The sequence below is a fragment of the Eucyclogobius newberryi genome, unplaced genomic scaffold (genome assembly GCF_026437365.1).
Source record: "Eucyclogobius newberryi isolate DKJ021-1_F unplaced genomic scaffold, fEucNew1.0.hap1 SCAF_6, whole genome shotgun sequence".
Taxonomy (NCBI): domain Eukaryota; kingdom Metazoa; phylum Chordata; class Actinopteri; order Gobiiformes; family Gobiidae; genus Eucyclogobius; species Eucyclogobius newberryi.
Window position 1 is genome coordinate 16996016 of NW_027316278.1, and position 19252 is coordinate 17015267.

Genomic DNA, 19252 nt, shown 5'->3' on the forward strand with positions numbered 1-19252 from the left:
ATGGGAGATACGCTGTGCCAATCCATATTTGCTTTGGAGAATTCAAGGTCATTCTTTCATGTTTAGCCAAGCAACTGGCAATCCATTTCCAATCAAAGTGATGCCTAATTCAGAGCTAATTCCTCCGTCTCATCTCATTTTAAGGCCTTTATGAGACATTCTAGAGTTTCCTGTCCGGTCACATCCTCTGATATGCTGTAGTCTAATATGTTTTACCAGAACAAACTGTGTCAAGTTTATCCATGACCTTGTGTTTTTACACGTCCACATACTACATACTTCTGCACAGTGTTACAGGCTTGTGCCTTCAAATGTACACAGCATTTTGCATCACCTCTGCAGTAGATTAGCTCAGTGCCTCAATCATCACTAAGTCAGATGGGAGTGGCCCGTGCAATTGTGGATCTCACCAAAATAAGCTCATATCCGCTTTAATCCAGAAAGATCCTGTTTCCAAGATGGTATGGGCGTATGTGGCATTCAACACTGCGAGGAGATGATTAGATGACAGTTTTTACTGCCTACAGGGTGTAACTGAAACACTAAACTGGAAAATAAAAGACTGTGTTGCAAAGTAGTGTTAACCCTGCAACGAGCAGTCCTCTGTCCAGGGAGTACCCCGCCTAAGGCCCAAAGTCACTGGGATAGGCTCCAGTCACCCGCGACCCCGAACAGCAACAAGCGGTAGAGAAATGAATGAATGTTGCAAAGTCTAATTCTTGCCTTTCTGTTTTCTTTGGCATTTTGTTTCATTTGTAGTGTTTATATTCAAGATTAAAACAGTGTTTACCTTAGCATAGTACATTATTACACTTCAGTAAAGGCTATTGAAAAGTACAGCGATGTAAAATCTCCACGCATCAAACACTTGCAGGTGCATATTTATAACTGGTTGCTATGACGAACTCACTCGTAGCTCTTGACATGCATGTGCGTGTTGTTCCCAATTGCAGAAAGATGCTTTTAAGGAGCATTATTTTTGAGAACTTCAAAGCCTGTGCCAAAAGCACAAAAAAGCACTCTCCCTTTTGGAGTGTGCTGCAGATTGAAATTGTACTTGTATTTTCCAAATGGACAGGAAGCGACACTGGTAGATGCTGAGCTGATGCTGCTGTGGATTCAGTTTTCTTTGTAACATTGCAGCAAGAATGCAAAGTGTTCTATGCGATAAACTTAATAATTTACAGACATTTTGTGAAAGGATAAAGAAAACTTGCACAACCTTACACAGTTCCTTTGTCAAAATGGCTATGATTACCCTGTGAAATATAGGCCACATTTGAAAAGAGTAACCCAAACATTTAAATTTGAAGCCCTGCTACCACAGCATTGTATACTTTTGTTGTGTTCTTGGGCAAGACGCTTACCAATTTACTTCTCTTTCAGGGCAATTGTGTAATTAGCTGTGTTTGGTGAGCCATGTGAATCAGTGTATATTGCACTTTTATTACAGTGTTAACAGGCAGCTTGTGATTTTTTTGACCTAAGCTATAAAGTATTTGGTCAGCTCAGTCTACCCTGGTTAAATAGAGGTAAACAAAATAAATGTACCGGTAAAAGTGGTAAGTAAGTGTACGTTTTTAACATGTTTAATTAAGTACAGATTATATTTTTAATTCAAGATTGAGGCGTCATAAATTATCGGTCAATGGGTGGACACAGGCTAATATTAACCATTCATTATTTTCTTGGCAAACACAGTACCACCAGGTTCACTGTGCACGCTATAGAGAATGTAGCTTCATAAAAAAAGCTTCATTAAATGTGAACCTTCCCAGATCCTGCAGGTTTTACGGATTTAGCGTTTAAAGGTTTCCTTTAAAAGCCTGTGTTTTCTCAGCTGATGTTGTACGACTCTTTGGAGAATCAACTATGATGCAAACCCCTTGTCTATTCAAAAAGCCTGTTGACTTTACTTCCATGTAATCCATGCACCAGATTTTTATGAGCATTACGCAAATGACATAGTTTGCATTAAGTGTGAAGCGTACGTCCCGTGGAGGCATGCACTGCTGTGGACAGCTGGAGTAACTCGAGCCCCTCAGTCACTTATCAGCGGTGGCATCCACACCATTTCCCATAGCCATCTTCAGTCTGGAAGAATCCCACCATTGTTTTCATGTCTGTGGGCCCAGTGTTAACTCAGCAAGGCTCTGATTGTTGCAGAGATATTAAAGAAAATGGTACATTTGTCTTTGTCTATATAACTATTCTTGTGTCTTGTGACATCCAAGCTCTGAGTGTGAAAAGCATTTGTTTAGAGGAGTTTGATTTAAGCTAGTCTTTCTTATTCAGGATTAGGACTGTTTTAAATGATAGTGTTACATTGATTGTGTCTAGTATTCTTTAAATGTTAAATAAAGTTAAATCTATTCCTATAGATTTATAACTGGGTGTCTGGTAATACATGTGTACGCTTTGTTTGTTTGACCGTGTGCATCCATTTTTGTGATTACAGTACTTAATTTTTGGGAACCATAAAAAAAAACAAAGAACAGAATATTTTAATAGTTGTTCCACTACAGATTTTTGAGGGGCTGCCGTATTCCTCTGCTTTAATGTTAAATACTAAGTCAACTTGAGCGACTGCACCTGCCTTATACGTCAACAACAGGCTCTAGTACACACTTGAGAAAGGGCTTTCACACCAGTGACCAATGGCTGAATCTGCTTTACTTTTTCGACTCACAACAATGACAGTGTTACTCCGAGCGCAGACCTCTTTAGAATGGACTGTGGCGCCTGCTCTGTGTGGCCTCCAGATTATCTCCTGATGGCCTCCTTACATACTACAAGCTTATAGGACTTCCTCACGTCCTCTTGTTTTTGAGCCGTGAGTTTCCAGGATGCTTTGGGTCGGTCTGTTTTACACATAGAGGCAGGATTCCCCGAGGGGGCTGTTACGAGGTTGCAGGGGGGTAGTAAAAGGGTCAGGGAGAAACTGTCAGTCTATTTCCTTTCTCTGGCCTTGGGAAACTGCACCACAAGTCTTTTGCATATTTTTAGCGTCCTTGCTGGTTTTTGTCTGTAGCAAAGATAGAAGTGCTTCCCAGTCCTTGGAGGAGTTTTATTTTTCAAATGCTCCATTAACATGAACTGTGTATCCCTTCCTCCATCTTTATCCATATCTCTCGCACACAAGAGTAATGCAGGGGTCTGGAAACCATCATGCTTAAGTGTTAGACTATTGTACTGTTGATGGTGACCCCCTGTGTCTGCAACTGCCATTAGTGGTGGATGAACTGCTCAGTTTTGTTACAGAAGTAAAAGTACAAATACAGGAGGGGAAAATGTACTTTAAGAACAAAAACTTAAAGTAATCCACAAGGATTTTCAGAATGAAAAAGCACCACATTTTAATCTGATTATTGGAACCTATTTTCCTGGTCTTTTTTTTAAAGCCTTATTTTAGTTGCTCAAAGCTGGGACTTGGACAGAAAAAAAAAAGACACCATAAACGTACTAAAAAATAAATAAAACAACCCCTCTAAAACCCCTGTCTAAAAGGAAAGAAATATTTGGAAAATAATGTAGTGGAGTGCAAAATACAGATACAAAAAAAACTATCCACTGTAAACTACATGAAATGTATCTGTTCAATGTTATGCTATATTATGTATATATAGCACTTTTACTTGTGTACTTCACTACTTTCTACCATTGGCTGCCAGAGTACAGCTTAGTTACAGCCTAAAATAATTATTAATCAGGCCGAAAGAGCCACGTGAGTCAAAAGTTCTAACGAGACCAGGAATGGAATATGTGAAAGACTTTGAAATGGTTTTATAATTACTAAATGTATGATTGCACTGTCCCTGTCAAATAAATAAAAAAAAATAAAAAATGACATATTGACTGCTATCTTTGGTGAATATCAATATCAAGTGTGTACAACAATAAAAATTGCCAACATTATAAATAAAAACATTATAATAGAAAGTATTAATTGTACTTACAAGAGAACTTATGCTCATAGCTTTTCTTTTTTGCTTTCACATTCAACAATACACTTATAAGTCTGTGAATGAATGGAGGTGGGCCAACCATAATAAGTCATTTCTGTTTTGTTTTGGCCCAGTCCTGTGTAATGCCTGAGCCTGCAGCTGCAGAACGCTGTGGAAAACAAACAGTTGTGCAGCTGGGCTCCTCAAGAAGACAGCAGCAAAACAGGGAATTTTAATCCACTGTTCATTTGGCCCTTTTCACATTCATTTGGTCATAAAGAGAGGGAAAACGCTGGAATCTGAGAAGGATCAGGATATAACAGCAGAAAAGTCATATTGAACACCTAGACACCTGTTCCATGTTCACATAGATAATATCAAAAGCCATTTTAATTTGAAAAGAGCAAGTGTTATACGCATACAATTAGTACAAATATAATACATTTCCATTGATTGCAAATTATACTCAACTGTAGACCCTTCAGAGGCTGTTCATCTATAATCTCTGCCCATATTGGTATATAATGGTCCAGAAAATAATAATCAAACATTAAAAATAGAATAATAGAATAGATGTACAAGGACATGGTAGCTTAAAAAGTTAAATGCAAACAAGTTATCTTTATATAGAATACAATAAAATGTTGGTTCTGGTTTTAATCAAACAAACAATTCAGTAATATAGTGTCAAGAGGAGTAAGAGTGAGTTATGTCAAAGTTCAGATCACAGAATCAGATAAAAGTTGTTTGCCATTGAACATAATTCACAAACTAGTGATTACCGGTAGCTTTGTTTATAATACAGATACTAATGCAATAGATTTGCTGCTGTAAAGGTGGGGTTAAAGTGGGCTAAAACAAGAGTATGTGCTGTAGATCATTGATTTGCAAATATGTAGTTTTAATATCTGACGCCGTACCTTACATAAGCCTTTCTGTTTGGCGTCACATTTCAATTGTATTCTTGTTTATCACTATCCACATTGTATCAGATTTAGTATCGTCCCAGTTGTATTCTCATCTCCCCTTTACTAATCTGGCACATGTCTCTAATTCATTCCCTCCAGTGTGGTTGAAAAACAAACTATGGGGAGAGCCTCAAACCATCTCCAGCTGTCACATCCCTGCTCCAATCCCAGTCTAACCTGATATGACGGGGAACAGTAAGGTGAGGGTCAGGCCTGGAGGAGGGTTAGGAACATGTAACTCAAACTCAGGGCTTTATATTCATAATTGCCTTTGGTTGAAAGGTGAAGATTGCCATGTGCAGCACCCATTGTCTCTCAAGTTACCTTTATAACTTCTAAATTTACACAATACTCTGGTTTGCTCTGATTCATTGAACTGTCAACTACACTAGTACATAATATTTGCATTTTAAACTCTACATTACGGAGGCGAATTAAGTACATTTGGATTTGGAATAGTGCTTTGTATCACAAAACTGTTTAGGTTTACAAGAAAAAATACTATCACAATAAAATATGATTGATTCCACAGTTTAAACTTCTCCTACTATCAATCCTAATTCACTCTGACACAAAATTCAACAAGTATTCAAGTTGTTTTTGAATGAATGCAGTAGCCTACTGAATAATGTAAACGTAGTACTCTAAGGTGATTAATATTTTAAACTGTTATTTGATGTTCAAAAAATAAATACATATTCTTTATGCATGTCTGGAGAGATGTTGTACAGTGCTGAGGGAATGCAATGGGCTTTAACTCATTGTGGTTTGGAAAAATAAAATAAAACACTAACCAAAGAGAAATACATTTTCTCATATGGGAAACATAATAATGTTCAAAGAGGTAATTTCATTTTGAAGGAATATTGATTGCTCTAAATCTAAATCAGAATGCTAAAAAGAAATCATAACTTTATTTGTAAGTCGACAAGCATAAACGTAATGAGACATGAGAATTGTGGGGGTGCTCCAAATCCAACCTCTTGCGTCCTTTTTTGGGCATTCGGGAGCATCCTGGGACCTTTGACCTTTCAGACAATGGAGGCCAGGACGTTTCCCTGTCAATGGTGATGGAGCCAACAACAGGAACATGAGGGTGCTCATGGGAAACAAACTGTTTATTGTGCAGCAGGATGGACGCCCCCTGTGCCCCTCTCACCCGTTTTCACACATATCCACACACATCAGCCGCACTTACACGCCTGCAGACGGAGCTGCAACAGGTGTCCACTTGAATCATTTTTAGTATCAGTCCCAAGGGATACAAGTGATTCTGTACACTGTCCAGATTTAGCCCGATCATTTCACACATGCACAGAAAAATTTGCTCATATTTTCAACATGAGGAGTTTTCAATATTGTTGCTTTTTGTCAACAAATTTGCTTCCTTGATTAAAAACTTGCGCTGTACATGAGCATTTAGGACCTGTATTGCTTTTTCTTGTATGTGCCAGAAGTGTTGCGAAGTCTGCGTTATCTCTCCTTTTGCTCGTGCTGCCTAAGAAAGGTTTATATTTAGTAATACTTTCTATTTGATAAGTGTACCAAGCCATTTGTTAACGCTGCCACAATGTCTGTTTGGAAGGAAATCCCTCTTTTGTCTTTCAAGGAAGCTCGAGAAACTGGGAAAACTGAATTCGTCATCAGAACTGCAACAGCTGGAACGCATTGGATTTGTGAAAAGTCGCACTATTAGTCAACGCCGCAAACTGGTTATTACCAATGCTCCAGAGACCGCTCATTGCAAGAACAGCACAATAAAACAGTTTGCAAAGCTGTCAATCACCAAGTCACAAGTATGATGCAACACAGAGATATGAGGGCCAGTGGGATTGCTCTATGAGTGTTTAACCCCCTAAGGATTTGTGGTTCTCTGTGACTACATCTGTGTGTGAGTCTTTACTCTTAACTCAATGCACATCTGATAAGGGAGGATCATGGGCAGTTATACGGGCCCTACTATGACTAATGATGCGTAGAGAGTATTCAAACAAACAAGGCAAATACGAGTTTTACCACCAATTGCTACATTACAAGCCAGAGTACTAATATATAAAATACTGTAGATGCTGAAAATAGATGTAACTAAATCTGCGTTTCATTCATTTGCTTTACACAGATCCCGTGTGGCTGACTGGAAACATGGGTGTCATTGGTCGTCGGTGAAAGCGGGTGCTGCTTTTTATATTTTAGATTAGAATCAGTTTATATATTCGTTCACTATCACATACACCCTTTGACTTGTTGAATGTAGAAGCACAAGGCTAAGAACAAATAAAAACAGTGTGTGGAGGATTTGAGATATTCCGGAAATTGTACGATGTCAGAGGCCAACTCAGCAACAACAGCCAGAGTGAAAAGAAAACGAACAATGAAACGCAGCTTGCCCCATGACAAGTCTCCCTTCCTTAGCTCTGTATTATTTAATTGTGCAAAGTGCTGACTTCACTGCAGACTGAGACCAGCTTGCATATTGCCTGAGTCTATAATCAAATCAAGGCAATTCATACAGAAAGTGAACAAAGATCTCTTAGTACATGGGAACAATAGATCAATTTGAATGAAAAACACAACACAACACACACACACACACACACACACACACAAAAAGCAAATACACATAGCTCTGGGATTGTGAGCCCAAAGAGGATCAGCATTAAAATGTTATTGAATTAATCATTTAGACATTATCAAGATCTATTTACGTAAATTTGGAAAACATTTGTCATGATGGCCATGGGAAAAATATCCGACGTGTTAAGGGTGATGAGACACAATAAAGGCAATTCTCTCCATTAAACGGCAGAAAACAAAGAATCATCAGTTAAGGCCATATATGGTGAAGATAGCTGCATACACAGTTTCAAATGAAAACTAGAGGCTGTTTGTACCTCGTGAGACAAGTCAACCACATTCACGTCCTGACAACTTGGCTCACCCAATAATTTGGGTCTTGAGGCACAGTCCTGTCCTGTAACAAAAACGTTTGTCAGAATACCGGTGTGTTTATGATGCATGTCACCTTAAAAAGAGTTTTGTGACAATACAAAGTGTAATGTAACTGTTGATTAACTACAAACACATGTACATTTTATGAGTAGCAAGGTGAGATTTAAAATATGAAAAACATTTTTATCTGATATTGAGGCTCTAAGTCAATGTTTTGTGGACTTTCTGGTGTCATAAAATCCTCTCAAAGAAGACACATTTTCAACTCAGGGTCCGGCTGCAGAGCATCCAAAGTGCTACCTCTGCTGCTGCCTGAATCTGATTACAACCAGGCCCCGAGGACAGGCAGGTCATTCAGAGCACAGAGATGAACAAACAATAAGATATTATCTAAAGGCATCTTCAGCTTTCCAAAGGAAAATGGTTCCTCTTAGTGTCACTCTGACGATAGGATCCTCAACCTGACACTGAATCAGCCATTTAAGAAGAATGAACACTGCAGCCCATTCATACACACTCAGTGAAATAATGAGAGCTCCTTTTTCACTCTTGTTTAAGACATATAAAGAGAAGAGGCTTTTCTAGACAGGGTCGTGCACAAACTGGCGCGTCCAGCTGACTCACAGGCCACATGTTTTACAATACTGTTTTTGAAGCAATTTCTATCTTCTGGATTCTGATGAAATTATGTGCCATTTAGATGTATTCCCATTGGCTACATATGTTAGATTACATGTTTATCAAGGTCGCAGCTTAGTTGATGACAGTGCCATGGTGCGCTTAGTGGTGACACCTACCTGACCAAATAGTGACATCTTGTGGCCAAATGTTGAAGCACGGCAATTTTTTTTGTATGCACGCAACATATGTTTAGAAAACATGCAGAGCAGGTCAAGACTGATTGGGGCCTACACATGGAAAATCTACTTTCATGACTTAGAGTGGGCCTTACCCACGCAATAACACATTAGTATATTATTATAAACTGATAAGTCAATTTCTAAATACGAGGGAGCTGCGAAGGAGTGGGTAGGGGTCTCTGCTTCTGGCCCTCCTCTGTCTCTCCTCTGTCCCTTTTCTGTCTCTCCTCTGTCCCTTTTCTGTCTCTCCTCTGTTCCTCTTCTGTCTCTCTTCTGTCTCTCCTCTGTCTCTCTTCTGTCTCTCCTCTGTCGCTCCTCTGTCTCTCCTCTGTCCCTCTTCTGTCTCTCCTCTGTCCCTTTTCTGTCTCTCCTCTGTCCCTCTTCTGTCTCTCCTCTGTCCCTCTTCTGTCTCTCCTCTGTCCCTCCTCTGTCCCTCTTCTGTCTCTCCTCTGTCCCTCTTCTCTTTCTCTCTTCTGTCTCTCCTCTGTCCCTCCTCTGTCCCTCTTCTGTCTCTCCTCTGTCCCTCTTCTGTCTCTCTTCTGTCTCTCCTCTGTCTCTCTTCTTTCTCTCCTCTGTCTCTCTTCTTTCTCTCCTCTGTCTCTCCTCTGTCCCTCCTCTGTCCCTCTTCTGTCTCTCCTCTGTCCCTCTTCTGTCTCTCCTCTGTCTCTCCTCTGTCCCTCTTCTGTCCCTCTTCTGTCCCTCCTCTGTCCCTCTTCTGTCTCTGCTCTGTCCCTCCTCTGTCCCTCTTCTGTGACTCCTCTTTTATTTTTTTTTATTTTACAAATGTGTGTTAAACAGTTACGCTAATACAATGAGCTTGTAACTGTGATGAACTTATTCTTTATGTTTTCTTGCCTACCTCTGACTTTGGTTGAATGACACAGAATGGGAACAATAAAAACTAATTTAACCATCAGTTCTGGCCCTCTCACTACACTAGCTCCCTCCTTCTTCTTGTTCTTTGGTGTTTTATGGCGGTTGGTATCCATAAAGTGTCACATTGCTGCCACCTAATGTAGTTGTACGTCTTCAAAGTATGCGTTTAAAAAGAGAATCAGAATCAGAATAGGTTTATTGCCATGGTCAATGAACAAAATTCACAAACATAGGAACTTGTCTTTGTGATCGATGTAACACAAAACAATAAAACAATGAATAACAATAAGTTATCAGAGAGAAAGAGAGAGGGAAAGGGAGCAAAATGGAGAGCATGCTACATCCTCTTTTGAATCTAACTTTTGAACTTGCTCTTCTACTGTTGTTGTTGTTGTTGTTGTTGTTGTTGTTGTTGTTTTATGGCGGTTGGCATCCAATTGTTGCATTACCGCCAGACTTTATTCCTCAGACTTTTCGTAGTCCTCAGACTGTCGTAGTGTGTAAAAGTACTCCTTCCATTGCTTTGGTGTTACAAAGCCCATGAGGTCATGATATGTCTTTGTGACTAGAATAGTTGTTGTTGTTTCAGAGACCAGAGAGTCAGAGTGATCAGAGTGACGAGATGGGGGTGGGGGTGGTCTCCTGTCCTCGTCCAGTCTCGTAGACGCACGGCTACCAAGCGGCGACATCAGTGGAAATATTAAAGCCTATAGAATGAAGCCTAAAGAATAAAGCTGTACGGTGGAAGCACCGAACGTCAAAGAAGGAGAGGAAGATGAAGAAGAGTCTCCCTGGAATAAAGCCGGTTGGTCTCTGAAACAACAACAACTATTCTAGTCACAAAGACATATCATGACCTCATGGGCTTTGTAACACCAAAGCAATGGAAGGAGTACTTTTACGGACTACGACAGTCTGAAGACTACGAAAAGTCTGAGGAATAAAGTCTGGCGGTAATGCAACAATTGGATGCCAACCGCCATAAAACAACAACAACAACAACAACAACAACAACAACCGGCTTTATTCCAGGGAGACTCTTCTTCATCTTCCTCTCCTTCTTTGACGTTCGGTGCTTCCACCGTACAGCTTTATTCTTTAGGCTTCATTCTATAGGCTTTAATATGTCCACTGACGTCGCTGCTTGGTAGCCGTGCGTCTACGAGACTGGACGAGGACAGGAGACCACCCCCAACCCCATCTCGTCACTCTGATCACTCTGACTCCCCAAAAGCAGACCCCCATCACTCCGACTCCCATTTAGCGCCTTTAGCCTGTTTTATATATCTGCCCAATCAAGCTCCTTTGTTCCAAGGAATCTCCCTGCAGCTTTAGCAATGATCCTGATCCTTTCAGTTCTGCTTTGAGTCTGAGCAGCACAGTTTACAACATCCACCATAAAGAGTACAAAATCCTCTCTATCCACAACCAGGGTATTCTCATTAATTCTGGAACCTGCACACTTGGGACCTCCACTCTTGAAACCTTCACACTTCTTGGGAGCCACGCTGGCCTTTCTCATTTCGCCCTGGCTGGGAGCAGCACTGGCTCCTCTCTCTGTATTTACTCTAAACTTGTTACTTGAAACTTTCTTGACTGCATCTGCATAGGATATACCTTGAGAGACCTTTATTTTATGCACCTCAGCAGCTCTTTTGCTAAACCTGCATCCCCCGTAGGCAGAGCTATGTTCTTCCCCACAGTTACAGCACTTCAGTTTTGCTCCCACGTCACACTTCCCATACTCGTGATCTCCTGCACATTTACCACATCTTTGCCTCCCTCTACAGACCGCTGCAATATGCCCAAAGCGCTGGCACTTAAAGCAACGCAGGGGCGGTGGAACATATGGCCTAACGTCATGGCACATGAACCCAATGAACACCTTACTAGGCAGGCACCTCCCTTCAAGTGTTACCATTACCGACAAGCTGTCACATCTTACCCCAGACCGGGTCACCTTCAACCGCCTAGCGTCCACCACCTTAGCTCCAGTCAAATTCTCCTTAACTTCATCCACAGACGTCGCCGTAGGGACACCTACGATAACTCCTCTGACCGTGTTTCTTTCAGCATCAGACACAAGAATGTCCTTTCCACCCAGACGTTTAGTTCCAATCCCCTTCCGTTGCTGAGCCGCGTCCTTGCACACGACCAGCAGCGAGCCATCTCTAAGGACACTCGCACTCTTGATCACTCCCACAGCTACAGTTAGGCTCTTTGACAATGCCACTGAATTCCACTCCTTAAAGGATGCACTATCCTGTGCAAGCTTTATGATCACCTTACAGTTTCTGCTCTCACCCCGGATATCAATAGCTTCAGCCTCATCCTGCTGCTCATTCCCAGAACCCTTGGACGAGCTAAGGGACTTTTTACGTTTCCGGGCACGTGCAGCCAGAAAAGGCTGCTCCTCCACGCCGTCCAGAACGTCTTGGACCACCGATCCACTCTCCTCCGCCATCTCCCGTCTCTCCAGACCGGACTGTTGTTGTTGTTGTGTTACTTTTAATGGTAGTTGGCAGCCAATTGGAAAGGTGCATTTACCACCACCTACTGTAGTTGTGCGGCTTCAAAGTATGTGTTTTACGCATAAAAAAAAAAAAAATGGGAGGGAAATAGAGAGAGAAAATAATGTGACAATATAAAGCATATGTGAAAACAAAACGTGTGAATTGATTCTTTTCCACTTTGATTGAATTGGGCTTTGAAGGCCATGCAATGTAAACGCAGTGGTTTGGGTTCGCACCGTGCAGGAAGCAGTCAGGCGCGTGCCATACAAAAGTTCGAGTTGCTCTGGGTTAACATGTTAAACCTAAAAGGCAGTAGTAGGTGTTTAACATTTCTTAAACTAATTGTATTGCTCGGAATTTGCCTTTTCTTCCTTCGTTGTGTAGGCAGTCTGCCATAAAGTGGAAACAGATGCGCCCGCAGATCGTTGTTGATCTATCACGATTGGTGGTTGTTTATTATTGTTGACGCTCGAGTCTCGCGATGTTTCCATGACACTCGCAGCACAAGAGGTAACTGTTGAAAACGCACAGTTGCCTATGCGCTAGCGGCAGGAAACACTAAAGAGGTTGTACTACTTTACATCCTTTACAAAGTCAAGCCTTTTGATGAAAAGGGAACACGAAGTCTGTATCGGGCGTGTGCCAGTGGTCGTTTAGAAAAAACAAAAAACAAAGTCTGAGGTAAATTGTATGAGGGAGGCTGTAACTGTTAGCTGACAGGCTAACTAGCATAGCTGTACTAGCAATGGCGTTGAAGAGAATTCAGAAGGTGAGTGTTGATCATATTACAAGACTAACGCAATATATTCCTAACGCGCGGTGCTTGAAATGGCCTGATACAACTGTGTTTAATGTGGGACAGTGTGAGTTCTTGCCATAGTTCATCGTCTCGACTCTTCGTGTTCGTTTTCAATACTAGACATAGACAAAGAGGAGCTAAGATTGCTATTTGGCCCTGTCGGTGCATTGCTACGAAAAAGGATTGCTATAAATAACTCAACGCAATTGTGTCCTTCTCACAAGTAATCTACAGTGACTGCAGACATGGCCAGAGTTACCCATGTGCTTTTTGAACGGGAGGCTTTACAGTGTGGCTCGAAAAGATAAGCCTTTATTCAGCTCGCTGCCGTAATGTTTACTGTTATTTAATGTTAGCGCATTTTGTTTGCCTCGAGTCTGTGGTCAACTCGTCTTTTGCTTGTACATCAGCACTGTTTATGACTAAATGATACAGAATGAAGTGACAGGTTTTGGTGGCGAAGTGACAGCTGGTTGCCAAATTCAGTGTTCCCATATAAGGAAAGGCAAATGGGGCAGTGAACCAGGCCGCAGTGTGTATTTATATAACAGAATAGATAGTCTGCGTTATTAGATAACAGATTACAGCTCTGTTTAGGCTTCTGTTATCTTTTATATGTCTACTTTTACACAACTGTGTTACATTCTTTACAATAATTAAACAATGATTACCAAACTGCACGAACCAAACACTTTTTTAGCCTACATTTGAAAATAACTTAAATATTTAAATCTGTGAATAATCATAATCTATGAGATTTGTTTCACTCCTCTCTCTTGTAGGAGTTGTCAGACCTGGAAAGGGACCCTCCTGCTCAGTGTTCTGCTGGTCCAGTGGGAGACGACTGTGAGTTCACCCAAAAATCAAGTGCTTTGTTTTAAAAGGTGTGTTTTACCATGTTTTTATGTGTTTTTGTCAGTGTTTCATTGGCAGGCAACAATTATGGGTCCAGTAAGTAGTGTTTATCTATTCATGAGCATTTTGACTGTTAAACTGACTGATATTTGACCATAAACCTGATTGTGTTTTCATTTACAGAGTGACAGCCCCTATCAAAATGGGGTGTTTTTTCTTACTATTCACTTCCCCACAGATTATCCCTTCAAACCACCTAAAGTTAGTGCTTGTATAGTTATATTTTTGTAAACACAATTATATATCATATTTAACCAATGTTTAATTTTCTCCAAAGGTTGGGTTCACAACAAAGATTTACCATCCAAATATCAACAGCAATGGGAGTATTTGTCTTGATATTCTTAGGTCACAATGGTCGCCTGCACTTACAGTATCTAAAGGTGAGTGTCTTTTAATGTGTTGTAAAACTTTATTGGACTGTAACATGATGGTGTCGTCGCCTTGACGCCTTGACTGCTTCTGGGTCCAACAGAATTACAGCCTCATTCACTGTAATGGACTCTTTCAGACTTAAATTATTTTATTCTATATATTGTTATATTTATTTTATATATTTTATAAGGATTTATTATACATGCTTAACGGCACAAAAGTGAAAGCATAAGTTGAGTTAGCTGGAGTTTTGGGAGTGACTGCACAGTGTTATTTGCACTTATGAAGAGGCTGTTTACCAGCACCTTCTGTAGTTGTTTTTGGGGAGATTCTAATAATTTTGAGAGCTTTTATCAGCACCACACTGCATTGTTACCCTTTTAGTCGATGCATGGGTCTTTTAGGAGTTCAATATGTTTGGACCCAAACAAGCTGTGATAAAATAAACTATTGTCCGGGTCAACATTTCTCAAGTATTCAGTAAAATTTAGAAATCAAGATTTTGAAGTGTTTGTCATAATCTTGTATTAAATAAACAAATGATGTTCAAAACAAATGTAAAAGTCTTAACCATCATCATTCACATGTATCTGAGTCGATTTCAAACCATGTTAATTTTTGAATATTTTGTTATATTCTGTTAATCTCAGTTCCTCCATTGACTTATACCTTCCTTTTGGAATTTTAAATGGTCTATGGTGTCTCAATTAAAAACTAACCTGCATTTGAAATACATAAAGTACTTCATATTGAACATATTGATATATTTGGTGCATTTTTAATATTGTTCAAATTATAGAAGAATGATTGCTTTTTTTTGCTGTCACTTTTCCATAGTATTGTTGTCTATCTGCTCTCTGTTGTGTGATCCAAACCCTGATGATCCTCTGGTACCGGAGATTGCCCATACATACAAATCGGACAGAGAAAAGTGAGTATGCTGCTGAAAATGTTACCCTATTTGTCTTTTAAATTGATGATTACAACTGTAAAAAATAATAAAATAAAAATGCTTTTCAGGTACAACAAACTAGCCAGAGATTGGACACAGAAGTATGCGATGGCATAAAATGGGGAGATAAGTGCAAGAACACATAACTTGTGTCAGAAAGGCAACAACAGTGGATTAGAAAAAAAACTAACTTTGTGAAGGAAGCATTACAATGAGGTTCAGTGACACAATGCCATTGGGTTTCCATGTGCTGAGCTGCTCCCATGTGCTGTCCTTCATGACACGTTTGGATTGGCTGAACGAGAAGTGGCAGGTTCTTATAAGCACTCCTTTATGGAAAACCAGAAACTCTACAGTCCATACAACCACACTCTGACTTGAACTGTTACTTAATATCATCACTCTCGTTATTGCTAGTGTAAGCCACTATTTTGACTGTGGTGTTGTTGTGCATTTACCATGACCCTTGACCTCATTTAGCCATATATATTTGGCAGCCTCCTGACTTTGAACGGTAAATGCACAACAGCTTACATGCTTCCGCCCTTTTATAAAGACATGTCCCCATGTCTTCAGAACTTCAACATGCACAAAACCACACGCAAATCACACATCAAACAGTAACAGTCTCATTCCAATCAAGTCCCAGATTGGAAAAGCAGAGGCCAGAGATCCAGCAGCAGTCCAGCATGGAGGGTTGCCGAAGCAGCAGGAGCACAACTGGACACGGACCAGAGAAAGGACACCCTGTCGGAACTGGAGCCTGACCGGAACACTCTAGGGCAGGGCCGCCAGGACCCACCGGAAACACCAGATCACCGAACCAAGGCTTACACGTCTGCAGCACCCTGACAGGCACAACCACGCACAGTGGCTCCCTAAGGAAGGCACTGGATTTGGGCGCCCAGCCTAACAACCCAGGCCCTGGACATCAGTAGCCCCGACTCACGCACGCTTCGTCCGGCACTAGAACACAAGGGCCCCGTTGGCATTCTCCGGTCAACACCAGTCCTGACCAACTAAGCCACAGCCCAGCTGGGAAGAACTCCAATACCGGCTAGGCCACTGGGCCCACAGCCCATGCTTGCAGAAGAATGCCAACAACACACCACATGGAGGTCAAGTGGACCAATCTAGCCACCACAACCACAACGTCATCAACCCGGGCATGAAAAACGTCCGTCCTGGACCATCGCCATTACCGTGAAAGGTGACAATGTAGCGGACCAAGCTGGTGTAATGAGTTGAGACAAGAAATCTTTGCGTAAGAGGGACGAACATATTCCCTTCCTTTATTCTGTCAGAACTGCGCCAAAGACGGAGAGGCTGCCCATAGATGTATTATATTGACTGGATAAGACACGCCCCCTCTGCCCACGATCCAAATTGGGTAGACAGCCCAGACATTCAAAGAGTTGGGCCCGTAAAATTAGACGGTGCTTAATTATTTTTGTCCACAAATAAATTTTGAATTTTGAAAGTTTCTAAAATCTTCAAATTTACATTTTTGATGTTACGGTGAACAGTGTACGGTATTCTGCTGTCGGCGTGCATGCAAAGCATCATGGGGAAAGGCCTAGAGCTAGCTCCACAACTAGGAATTAATGCAGAAGAAAGATTTTTTTGGCGACATGCACCAATGAGCACATGCCATTGACTTGAATTGACCATCTTGTCCTCCCGGGGCTTGAGGCTGCAAAACATATGGCTACATGAGGTCAAGGGTCATGGTAAATGCACAACAGCGCCACAGCCAAAATAGTGGCTTACACTAGTCATTCAGAACATATCATTGCTACTTAAAATGTGTGGTTGGGTTCAGAGGTTTTATTTCTGAGGTACTGTTTTTGTCCCACTGGATGTCTTGTTTTACTGTATCCATGTATTTAGTGGCCTTTCTGTGTTATTTTGAAGCGGTATGTGCAATTGAGACAGAATGTTCCTGATGTACACCACTGTGCAGTGCCATTACCAGCAGCTAATCTGTTGGCACATAATGTCTCCACCCAAATCAATGTGACAAAAGGTTGGTTTACTTTCAGTAGTAACCACTTCATTCAAACTCCTCGGTTTAACCCATTAAATAGAATAACTATAGTTACATCTTTAGCTGTTATTTCTGTGCCCACAAGTAATGACATGTGGTCCTAAAACTTATTGATTTAATCTAAAACGGCTACAATTATGCTGGCAGTTCTACTCCTCTGTGCCACTTCCTCAATACTTTTACTCAGGTATCCAGCCAATCAATCCAAACGACGATGCTTAAAAGCTTTTTACATTTGCCCAAACTGTGGTGTAAACTCAAAATTGTAATTGTGCAGGAGACTTTGCACACACACAAAAACCTTTTATCAAACGAGGCATAGTTTTCAATTATACTCCATAATTCGAAACCATTTCCATTGTTTGGAACAGTCGAATGGGAAGTACACTAAACAACACTATTGGAAGTTTACTTGCTACTTTTGGAAATCAGTTGGTCGTCGTCGGTTGCAGTCTTTTAAAGTCATGTGCACCAGCTTTAGGTTAATGAAGGCAGTTGCCGTGACACTTTCATTTGTTTTATAAGACGGTAATGTAAAATCTTTGTTCAGCTTTTTAATTTCCTTTTATTATGATTGGATCTGCTCACCTTAATTTGTACCAGAAACATAGTAACTAATGTCTTTAATTTGTATGTTACCTTTGCTGTTGTATCTTGGACAACGTTCATTCTGGGCAATTTTTTCTTTCACTTGAGATATGATTGTGGTGTAATAGTTTATTATAATATGGTAGTTGTTGGATTAAAATTGTTAGGGTATACCATTTATTAAGTCATAATGTGCTGATGCTGACAATATCAAAAAGGGAACTGGTTAATTAAATATTGATTGAATTATATTCTTAAGGCATTTTAAATTATCCCAAAAGGTCCACACTAAACATGTACATTTGAAGCTTTGATCACAGGACTAACATACAGTAGTTTTAGCACCAATACATATTTGTTATTAGTGTAGGAAGTCAGTTTACTATAGACGAGAAAAGAAAAACATGAAATGGTGCTTCGGTTTTTGGTTCTGCGCATTGTTAATTTAAAAGAAAAATATTGTCCTGATGTGTGGTTGAGCGCAGTCTGAATGCATCATGGAAACGCAGTAACTGACTTTGTGTCCAGTGTGCTCTTCAGAGTTTATACAGGCAGCTTAGCATGCTTTGCACTCCGAAGAATCCTCTCAGCCATTTGCCAGATATCAGGGATTTCGTTACACTTCATCTGCCTAACACCTCTAAAATAATAGCCTTAACCCTCATTTTCTACATATAACTGAATAAAACTGTAAACTTGCTATATCAGGGCTGTATCCTCTTGGGTAACTCATCTCATCTCTAAAGTGGAACGTGCAGCTTGAACAAAACTAATATATTTCTAATTGAGCCAAGCCTTGTTTGAGTGCAGGGCCAGCTGTTTGCATTTTAATGATCTGGAATGTTTTTGCTTAAACTGTCACCATCAACATCTGCACTTCACAAACCACATACAAGATATATGGACATGTCATGAAATATGATTAAAGTTAATCTTGGATTACTGTGTCTTTTCATCTATCTCCTGGAGGCTTCTTCACAGCAAGACTATATAGTATAATATCGACATCCTCTTAAAATAATGGTCTTTAACGTTTTTAAAATTGGATTTTCGCATAAATCAGATACATTTCAACCGCCTCAATTGAACTGATCATAAGAGATATACTCTGTAGGCCTATGACAAGAGAGAGACTAAAGGCCTTTTTATTTAGACATGGTCTCTGGTGACTGGTGTAAAAACCTTATAATTACAATCCTGTTAAATACAACATACAGTATTTGGACTCCTGGAACTTTTCCACATCACAATGTCTTATTCACAAATGTATACATTGTATTTCCCTTTTTTGTGAAAGCAATTCAAAGAGTCACACAATTGTGAAGTGATAGGAAAATTATACACAATATGGACAGCAGATGTTAGATCTCTTGATGTCCTCTGTTCTCCATCCATCTGATGGGGCCTTGACCTTGATGAACTTATGCATCTTGGATGTTTCATACTTTTTATATACACACGCACGC

General features: G+C 40.4%; 1 protein-coding gene across 1 annotated transcript; it reads left to right on the forward strand.

Annotated features, from left to right (window-relative positions):
• The first annotated feature begins 12556 nt into the window (after positions 1-12556).
• Positions 12557-18725, forward strand: ube2d4 (ubiquitin conjugating enzyme E2 D4). The gene is made up of 7 exons (XM_072432521.1): positions 12557-12879; positions 13692-13755; positions 13829-13860; positions 13948-14025; positions 14102-14207; positions 15037-15130; positions 15220-18725. Exons 1-7 carry the CDS (start codon positions 12856-12858, stop codon positions 15266-15268), a joined length of 447 nt encoding a protein of 148 aa, XP_072288622.1. The 5' UTR covers positions 12557-12855; the 3' UTR covers positions 15269-18725.
• Positions 18726-19252: the final 527 nt, after the last annotated feature.